At 31.8% G+C, this 9,884-nt stretch overlaps 2 protein-coding genes across 2 annotated transcripts; one reads left to right on the forward strand and one right to left on the reverse strand.

The window, feature by feature from the left end:
- Positions 1–4,208: 4,208 nt before the first annotated feature.
- On the reverse strand, positions 4,209–6,546 carry LOC145329016 (uncharacterized). Its single transcript, XM_080173014.1, has 5 exons — positions 6,382–6,546; positions 6,063–6,190; positions 5,539–5,599; positions 4,920–5,124; positions 4,209–4,528 (listed from the first exon to the last, which is right to left on the reverse strand). The coding sequence occupies exons 1-5, from the start codon at positions 6,490–6,492 to the stop codon at positions 4,353–4,355; spliced, it is 681 nt and encodes a 226-aa protein (XP_080029140.1). The 5' UTR covers positions 6,493–6,546; the 3' UTR covers positions 4,209–4,352.
- A 909-nt stretch (positions 6,547–7,455) lies between these two features.
- On the forward strand, positions 7,456–9,580 carry LOC145329028 (uncharacterized). Its single transcript, XM_080173031.1, has 5 exons — positions 7,456–7,610; positions 8,059–8,199; positions 8,501–8,616; positions 8,910–9,030; positions 9,221–9,580. The coding sequence occupies exons 1-5, from the start codon at positions 7,575–7,577 to the stop codon at positions 9,347–9,349; spliced, it is 543 nt and encodes a 180-aa protein (XP_080029157.1). The 5' UTR covers positions 7,456–7,574; the 3' UTR covers positions 9,350–9,580.
- The last annotated feature ends 304 nt before the right edge of the window (positions 9,581–9,884 follow it).

The following is a 9,884-nucleotide window of genomic DNA, read 5'->3' on the forward strand; positions in this document are numbered from 1 at the left end:
ATTTAAACAGTCAGTTTGGAGAAAATAAATTTTAAATTCATTCAAATACTATTTTACACAATTTAACAGAAAAAGCCTTACAGTTTTAGCAAGAAAGCTACTTATACTTTTAACTGTCCGTCTATATAGTTAAGAAAAGATGATATGAAAATTTTTCTGCTACTTTCATGTAACATAAGCATGTATTTTTAAATTATAATTACTAGTTTAGTATGATATTATTTTTTAATCTTTGTTATGTCTAAAGCATCTCTAAAAAGTATATCATATTAAGCATCTTGCATTCAAGTAATTTTGGGACAGATTTACAGAAGCAGCTTATAGTACATATACAAAAACGACGTCATATAATACAAATGACCAATACAAAAGTATATATTTTACCATTTGTCAATTAACTTGTCTATCATTGCCTTTTGTGTTGTTTGACGTCATTTTTTATAGGATCAATAAGATGCTTCAAAATTACACGGAATCTTTGTTTATTCTTGAATGGTGATTCTTTATTTAATCTATACATGTTTCTATGGATGTTTCACTTCTATGGATATTGTCATTCTTGTGTTTTCTTTTTGAATCCTGGGTCATGTTTCTGACATTAACCTGCTCTGAATTATTGCCTTAAATATCATAAAATTCTGTGAATATGGTTCAACAATACAGTTACAGAATATAGAGTGTTCTGTATCAGGGAGGGAAGGGACATAGGGCTGTTTATTACACTAGTCCCCAAAGTTTTATAATAACGTTTTCTTATGTTTTGGCATAATAGATTTGGGGACTTTTATTGAATTTGGATTGGTTGGTGCTTTAAGTGTAGTGTCCAAACATTTCAACCACTAATAGTAATCTACAAAAGTGGAATTATGTTTATCATCGTTGGGAATGTACATCTATTCATCGGCCATTATCTTATCCTTTTAGATCCCTGGTTATGTACGTACTATAAGTAGGCCACTTAGCCTCTTGGGGCTCTTTATTCGAAGTTGATTACTAATCTAAAACTAAATGAAGCACTAAATTTTTTGGCGAGATTTTACTGGATAAATAAAAAAAAATCTTACGGCAATATTTAATGGGATAACATTTTTTATTATTGTGTTCTCAAACAACAATATCTCTGTCTTATATTTTTTGTTCTTTTATTTATAGTGGCGGTGTCATCTCCCCCCCCCCCCCCATTGAAATAAATTGTACATTCTTTTTTCTTAATGATTTTGTTAGGTTAGGTACATTGTAGCCACCCAGATAATGGCTCCACAGGGTGAAGGCCCCCAGTAGGGGTCAGGCATGAAGAAAAAAACTACTCGGTATTAATTTTTTTATTGAAAATAATGGTGGGGGAATTTTCGAGCTCCCTAGGCACTATTAGAGATGTTATCTTTACCTTTTTAGCCACATTTAGCTTACTTTAATTCTTCTATTCTCATATACCTATTGTTTTAACTAAGATAAACTTGTTTCAAATTTCAAGAACGTTTTATTTTATTTTATTGTCTTTATGTGTATTATGTAACTGTTAATATCTTATTTTTTTCTGCTGGAATTTGCACTTAGTACCCTGGACCTTATAAGAGTGGTCGTTTAGAAACCCTGTTTTGGCTAATTTGCAAGTTTTAGGCTATTTCTAAGAGTAGGGATGCCTGTATTCAAAGTTGGCTTCTAGAAGATCCTATACATTTTGCAATAAAAGCTCATCGATTTTTCTTTCGATATTTTTTTTATTTATTTTAAGTTTCCTTTTAGGAATATTTTTATCCAAACTTTCAAAATATATAGCTTAATCTTTCTAAAACCAACCAATTAAGACCTTCTATAAATAACTCAAGAATTATTAAACAAGATATTACTCCTTTTGTCCTATTTGATAATATTTACAGATTTTATACTATTGATAACGAACTTTTTCGTTTAAAGGGCTAATATAGAATCTTTCCAATTTAGAATTTTTTACTAGTATTGAAATATATCATGTATATTACAGGTACTCTTTATAGATTTTTACTTTTATCCAGGGAGAAGGGAGTTAGGTTAAATATAAACAATTAAATAATATTTTTGTCAGGATTAGATTGCAATAAATGTATAAGTATAGATGTATAACCCAGGCAACTACCTGGCCCAAGTGGTGGAGACCTTTTTGTCGGCTTGCAAATGGCTTTCTACTCTTTTGCAGCGACTTGGCTGTGTTTATATTTCCGACGCTATTGGCAGATAATCATAAACCCAATTTTAAATATTACATATAGCTCGTGCCCCCTCTTTTCTTTTACTTTAATGATTTAGCCAAAGATGTATAAAAATGAAAGTTATTATAAAAAAAAAACATTTAAAATTTGAGTGATGTCTTCATCTCTGGTTTTTATCGCACTTTTAGAAACTGATTTACTCAATTGAATTGATTCTTTACTATTCATTCATCCTATAATAGTTTCTTATTCAATTCTTTTGCTCATTTTTAACAAAATTTATAATATTGTAGATATAATTTTTTACTAGAATTCTACATATATCTCATCGAAACCACCAATATAAAAAATGAACAATCCTAAAAGGCGTAGCTCCACAAATAAGTCAGTAGGACAAACGAGCATTAAAAACTGAATACTTAATATGGATGTACTACCAATGGAAAACTTGGTTATAGAGTTTCTTCGCATTTGACATTGTACTTCATCATCTAATTCTCAAACTCAAGATACAATTTCATGTAAAAAAATGATGTCAAAAAAAAATCATACAGACTTAATGTTAATGATTTTAATTATGGCTAACAATTACAGAAAGTTTGAAATCAAAAGGGTTATTACAACATGCATAAATGGACGATAATAGCTTTCCGGACAGACCCAAAATCTAGAAAAGCTTCGCTTTCAAAAAAACGTTATTTGCAGGTAGCAAACAATTTTGTTTTTCATGCTGTAAACAATTTATTTACCAATAGATGAGTAATTCTTAGTAATTCTTAACCAATCTTAAAACTTATTAATACAATTTGTTTATATCTTTACAAGGTTCTCATTCTGCTAGCAGAAAATCTTATCTATACCTTCAATTTGTTGGTTGGTCTAGACGTAACTAATAAAAGTAGTAGAATTTTTAGCTAAAGCTAAAGATTTCAACAACTACTGAGCCAATTGAGTTAATCGTTTTAGGAAAGTTTCAAATTGGTTACAAGATGGTTTTAAGCTATTATATTTGAAAATCCACTTCAACCCCTCCTCAACAATTTTTCTTTATATAATTTACTAATTTTTTAAGGAGAGATTGTGTACCCCGACGGCGGAAAATCTATAAATGAGATTCTAATTTGCAAGTGATTTTTTAAAAATCCACAATATCCTTATCAACAACAAAGAAAATCAGGTTTTTCCAAAAATATTGCAAAAAGACGTGAAGTTGTAATTATAGAGTAGCCTTAACACCAACAAAAAAGTTTTGATAAGAATATGTCAGGGATCTAAAGGGATAAGACAATTGCCAATAAATCCCCCTTGATGATACACAAAATTTCCCCTTCTTAACACTTAACTTAATGAATCAACCAATAAAAATTCACCTATTCAAATAAGTTGTTTGACCAATGAAAAAGAAAACGTTATTTAAAAACTTTGGGGACTAGTGCAATAAACAGCCCCTCTCTCTCTCTGGTAAATGTATGCACTGAATCATTTTCTTACTTACACTCTACTAAGAAATTTATCTTCTCACCATTTTTTTTATTTCTTATTCTTGTAAGCGGAAAATAGTAAAACACATTTATATATTTTCCTTAGTATCGAAGCTACTTTATAATTAGGTCATGTTCGTTACTAAGTTTATTATATATATATATATATTGCTTCACTAATAAAAGCAAAATTGTCCTTAATTATACCAAAAATCATGACAACAACCACAAGAAAGGAAACATAGAAAATTTTAATTATATATGAAAAACGGACAAGGAGATTTAAAGAGAATTTGTTAAAAAGCAAGAATCACGAAACCTTTCTCATTCTATATTTTTAATATTTTTTTTGAAGCATGACTGACAAAACGATAAACAAAGTAAATTACATAATAGATTCTCATTGGTTTAGGGAATCTTCACAAAAAAATCAGCCGTCTATCTAGAATAACGGCTGAGAAAATCACAGTCCCCCTATTGTGTTAAGGAATGACAGACAAAATTTAATATAGAGTAGATTCGCTACTAAACAATCGTGTTCATTATTTCCATATTTATTTGCAATTTTCTACATAACATATCAAATTTATTACAACATAATATTACAGAATTGTTAGTTAAATGCCCTTAACAATTTTTTGCTTTTTTTAATTTTGAGTAATTTTCATTGTAAATAGTTTCTTTAAAACGGTGGTAGCATCGGTGCAACGGTGGTAGCTGGTTCATCAGCCTCAGCCGCACAGGCGTAGCCGCCAAAACCGCAGTACAGAGCGGCTACAGTACAGGTTGAGCCGCACACAGCAGGAGCATATAAACCGCAAAGGGCGCAGCCGATTGAAAATCCAGGACAGATTTTACCTAAAATACAAGAAAAATAATATTTTATCTTAATCTATCTATTATGTATAATATCTTCAACTATTATATAAAGTAGCTAGGTTTTTATCTGTTCTTTAGGATCTCACTAACCACAAAAATAAACTTAAGGATGACCTAGAGGCTATAAGCGCAGTCACTAGTATGTCGCTTTATAACAATCTTAATATTTTAAGCAATATCTATCGAACTAACTATATCCAATTAAACAAAACAATTATTGGTGTTTACCCTCAAAGTTTCTTTGAATATTAAACCCCCTCACATTAATTCTATAGAAAAGTAATTGAAAATATTGGTGGGAGGCAGTTTATTTCCCTCCAACCTAACCGCCTAATTATTAATTCTACTTATCAATTAAAGTTTGTATTACCTGCTCCATCACAAGTGATCCTAGCTTGTTGAACCTGAAAGAAATCCTCTGAGCACTCGAAGAGTGACCTACAGGTGTCATAGCCCATGGCCTCTCCGACCTCAATGGCGCCAATGAGCTGCTTCATGTTGGACCTCTCTGCGTCGTCCCCGAAGATTTCCTCCCACTTGTCCTTCACGGTGTTCCAAGCGTCCTTGATGATCATCTAAAAAATTCCAAAGTTTTAGATAAATACAAGAGAGAATAGGTAGCTTATTTCACTTGAAAGGATAATTTATGAAAAAAAGAGGGTCTTCTTAAAGCAGTTGGTTTCATTACACAAAAAATAGTGTCCTTATATATGTTATTTTTAAGTGTATTAAGCAAAAATACAACTGTAGAAAACATTGCTTTATAAATAAATGTATAAGTATAAATATATAATCCAGATAACAACCTGTTTATAGTGTTGGAGACCTTTTTTTGTCTACTAGCAAATTAATTCCAGCTATTTTTGTAGCGACTTGTCTGTTTTAATATTTACGACGCTATTGGCTGATATTCAAATACACAAATGAAAGTCGGCACAGTTATTTAACCCCTTCCCCCTGTATTGTATTACTTTATAGAAAGTTGTTACCTGAACTTTATCCCATGCATCTTCAATGGTCATGTCAGTTACAAATCTTCCAGTGGCTTTTCTAAAAAGTTAAATAAATATATTATTAATCTACCAGCGAATGCACTCCTAGCAATTAGGGACTTTATATTCGAAGGAATCATGAAAGGGGAAAAAAGCCTAAAACCATCTCAGTAAGAAGATTCACTGTAAAGGAGATCTACTTAGTTTCAGCGGTAAGCGAGATCTTTCGCTACAGACAAAAAAAGCTTAATACTTTATGTAATAGGGTATCGTATTATTTGTTAATTTACTTATTATTTTCTTATTATAAATATAGAACTATCTATTTGTATATTAAATAATATCCGCCTATGTCTCTCACTATTTTACATACTTAGTTTTAATTTTATCCTTTCGACTACATCAACTTGAGTAAAGCCATAAGTCACATATTATACACGAATATAGGCATTCCTACCTACATTAGCCATTTATTCAAGAATCTATAACTCTATTCTAATAGTGAGATTTTTACTTTATACCTGGCTCCATATTGGCACATAGCCCTTGCAAGACATCCATTATCAGATTTGGCTAGAAATTGTTCAATAATGACGGCTCCTTGTTGCCTTGCGGTCGATGAAATCATTGAGTGTCCCCCACGTGGAACCTAAATAGAAATAAGTTTTTTTTATTTCATACAAAAATATAAAAATGTATTACTATATTAAGTGTTGTTAATTTTGTTGCTGTGCCTTTGGTGAACAAATTTCTTGTCGTTAATACAGAAGATTTAAATGATTGTGGAAAATTTAACAATTTGTATTGAATTAATTTTGAAAAAAAATCTTAAAGAATTACCGCAAGGCGTCCAAGGTTGGCTCTGGCGATGGGCTGCTCTGGAGCAAAGAGCCTGGCAGGATCAGGTCCTGCTGCAGCCCCCACAATCAAGCCAAGTACCAGGTATAACATTCTGATGGTTGTTGGTAGGTCTCTACTTGATGATAGTCAATCCCTAACTGTTTAATATTTACAAGCTTTACATTTAATCTAAAGAGAATTTTCTATATTTTTCCTTCCCTTTTAGTTTGAAATGTATCAAAGGTGATTCCCCATTTTATTAGAAAGTAAAAAACAACTTATTTTAGGGTGAAGCATGTTATTTTCCTATCATATCATATTGGAATTTCCAATTGCCTTTTTATTCAGGGGTAATGTAAACATGATATTTTTAAAATTTCTTTTTGCTTTGAAAAAAATATGCTGCTTATTAATTTATTTTTTTTTGGATGGGGGGGGGGGAAGGATGTATTTTTTCTCAGGCCAAACCTGAAAGGGGATGTGCCATACCCTCAACTTTTTCCTTCCAAATAGCTGAAAACCTTCAAAAAATAAATAAAACTTTTCAAGAAAATTGTGAAACAATCAGTATAGCTGTTTGCCAGATCTTAATGGACATATAAATAGCCACACTCTGTAAACCTGTAATTTTGGTAAACAAATATTTAAATAAAACTATTTATCCCTGCTTTATAATTTAAGTACATAATACTTTTAATTTATTGTTTACATGTATCCTAAAGTAATTTTGATAAAATCAAAATCATAACAAAGTACCGTTATTCTAAATCCCGTTATTTTTAATGGTTTTATTATGCGCGCACGCCAGCGGTTTGTCTGGTTGACCGTAAAACGCGCAGTCAATTGACCAATGAGAAGCGAGAGATCTTTGCGTGTCTGACCAATAGGAAGCCATAACAAAAGGAAAGGGGGATGGGGGTAACACCATAAGGGTAAGTTGCGTAAATATGAATAACAAGCAACCTAATAAATCTATTTTTAATTTAATATTACTTTAAATAGACAAATGAGGGAAGGGAGATAGAAAAAGGGAGAGGAGGGGTGGATTAAAAGGGGAAAATGATTAAATTTAAAGTTGATCTAACTGTAAATTGGTTTATTAAAGTTATTTTGACAGTTTGTGGACAGCAGCCTTCATTTGCATTACAACTACCAAAGTCTATACACCACCACTCCCCTCTTCTACAGACAAAATGTTGTCTCTTTTATTTTTGGTTCCTACTGTTTTGGTAAGTTTGATTTTTTTAACAAATAAAAAAATATTAAAACTAAAAAAAATACGATGCTTTACATGATTTTTTAGTATGGCTGAGAACTGATTCTATTCCATCTGATATTAATCGATTTTGAAGCTATACTGGAAAAAGGATTATATTATGACTAATGTAAACATCTAGTAAAAAATTACATTTAGTTTTTTTTTTAAAGAATAGTTATTTCTCGCATCGTATTATAAACAGCTTTCCGCAGATATAGAATGTACAATCATGAGATTAAAACCGGTTTTTTTTATCCCCGAGGTGCCGAAGGCACAGGCTAAAAAAACTGGTTTTAATCTTATGATTGTACATTTCTATATTCGTAGAAAGCTGGATATAGTTTTTTTTCGTATGGATGAGAACCGGTTCCTATTCCCAGATTCGAATGAATACGAGAAAAATAATTTTGGTATTTTAGGGCACAACAAGCATGAACTACATGCAAAGTCAGAGCGCCCTGGTTGCTGAGATGTCCTTGTCTGGGCGGATGACTGAATGTCTGTTGCGCAGCTACTGTTTAGTTGGTGCTCATAGCACTAGAAGCGGCGATATTGCACAGGTATTTGTTTGCTTTTATAATATTTTAAAAATTAGAAATGGAAAAAATTGCATCCAATTTATCCTACAATATAAACCTTTTTTTTGTCTGTATTATCTCGCTAACCGCCAAACCGATATGGTTCTCCTTTACAATAACGTTTCTTATAGGTTCTGATGTAGTTTCAGGCTACTTTATTTATATAGATAAGTCTAGGTATAGTTTTAGGCTATTTTTCTGCCCTACTATATTGCCCCAAAGTTAGTGGCGCTACCGCTTGTCATCTTATAAAATATATACATAAATCTATTTTTATTTGTAGGGTATTGTTGAATCTGTACGTGTTTTCTCACAAGTTTTGAACAGTGTGGAGCACAATGAAAAGCTGACAAACATGAGAAAATTGAAAGCCAGCTTCGATCTGGGAGCAACAACCAAGTAAGTGTCAATAAATCACAGAATATGTCATCTTGTCAGATATCTTAATGTAGCTGGACAAAGTGTCTCAAAAACTAGCCATGTGACTTAATAAAAATGAGGGAGATGAGAGGAAAAGTGGGAAAGAAAACCCTAAAAAAAGAGATGGATAATCCTTCATTCTTATGACGTCACATGGCTGATTTTTAAGACACTTTGTCCAGTTACATAGACTTGGTAATATGCCCTAGAAGTGCTACTATTTAATTAGTCAATCATAGATATTGGATTATTGACATACTTTTCCTGCATAGGAACTCAGATCTGTGTAGCTCTGTATTCCGTTGCAAGCTGGAGGAGAACCTGGAGCTCGTACCTGACCACGCCAGAACTGAGATGCCAGAGTGCGACAATATTACAGCCGTCTGCCCTGGGGTGAGTTTGGAGATAGATAACAAAAGACAGAAAGAGTAAAAATAGATAAATAAGAATAAATGGAGAAAAAAATGGAGAGAAAAGTAGATAGATAGATAATAAAGGTTTTAAGGAAGAGAAAAAATAAGAAGGTATTTACATTAATTAAAAATCATTTTGGCACTTATTTGAAAAATGTAATTTTTTTCAGGCCAGTATCTCCTGTGCCTTGTGCGGAATGTTCCTTCCTGGCGCCTGTACCACTGTCTGTCCCATTGCTGGTATATTCTGTGGAGCTAGCGGATACCTGTGCCTCCTCCAGCCACCTGCAGCACCGTAAACAAAAATCCAACAAAAAATATCAAAATGATTACCATGTCATAAAAGATCAGAGATGATTAAAGTACAAAAAAAGAAATAATGTAGAAAAATACATCAAAATTTAGTTGAAACCAAAATCCAATTTATTATCCTTAATTTAAGGGCATTATATAAAAATCATTGTGTTATTATTAGTATTAATTTTAAATTTATGTAAAATTTAAGTTGAAATAAATGATAAAAAGATTAATGATGTTTAATATATAAAGCATACAATTAAATAAATTATTACTTGAATCTTACACCAGATTATCGTGTATTCTAATAAGTAAAACTTGTAGATGGTTTTAATAACGCACCCCCCCCCCCTTATCCAACCCTGTTCCCCCCTCCCCTACTACTGGATGAATAAACTGTCCAATAAATCATATCCTTGTTAGTAACCTACATTGAGGAAAATTTTTCCTTGTCATAATATATTCTATATCCATTATTAAATAAAAGGTTTGATTAAATCTAGGTATAAAGAACAGATTTCTGTCTGTCTGAAATGT

The sequence above is a fragment of the Acartia tonsa genome, chromosome 9 (assembly GCF_053477335.1).
Source record: "Acartia tonsa isolate MP-2025a chromosome 9, ASM5347733v1, whole genome shotgun sequence".
In the NCBI taxonomy this organism is placed as follows: domain Eukaryota; kingdom Metazoa; phylum Arthropoda; class Copepoda; order Calanoida; family Acartiidae; genus Acartia; species Acartia tonsa.

Excerpts from the sequence above, each read along its gene's own strand:
- LOC145329016 (XM_080173014.1), bottom strand. The coding sequence starts at position 6,492 with ATGTTATACCTGGTACTTGGCTTGATTGTGGGGGCTGCAGCAGGACCT. Across the intron at positions 5,125-5,538 it reads ATGCATGGGATAAAGTTCAG|ATGATCATCAAGGACGCTTG; the intron begins GTAACAACTTTC and ends GGAATTTTTTAG. Across the intron at positions 4,529-4,919 it reads GATCACTTGTGATGGAGCAG|GTAAAATCTGTCCTGGATTT; the intron begins GTAATACAAACT and ends CTTGTATTTTAG.
- LOC145329028 (XM_080173031.1), top strand. The coding sequence starts at position 7,575 with ATGTTGTCTCTTTTATTTTTGGTTCCTACTGTTTTG. Across the intron at positions 7,611-8,058 it reads TTTTGGTTCCTACTGTTTTG|GGCACAACAAGCATGAACTA; the intron begins GTAAGTTTGATT and ends TTGGTATTTTAG. Across the intron at positions 8,200-8,500 it reads GAAGCGGCGATATTGCACAG|GGTATTGTTGAATCTGTACG; the intron begins GTATTTGTTTGC and ends TTTTATTTGTAG.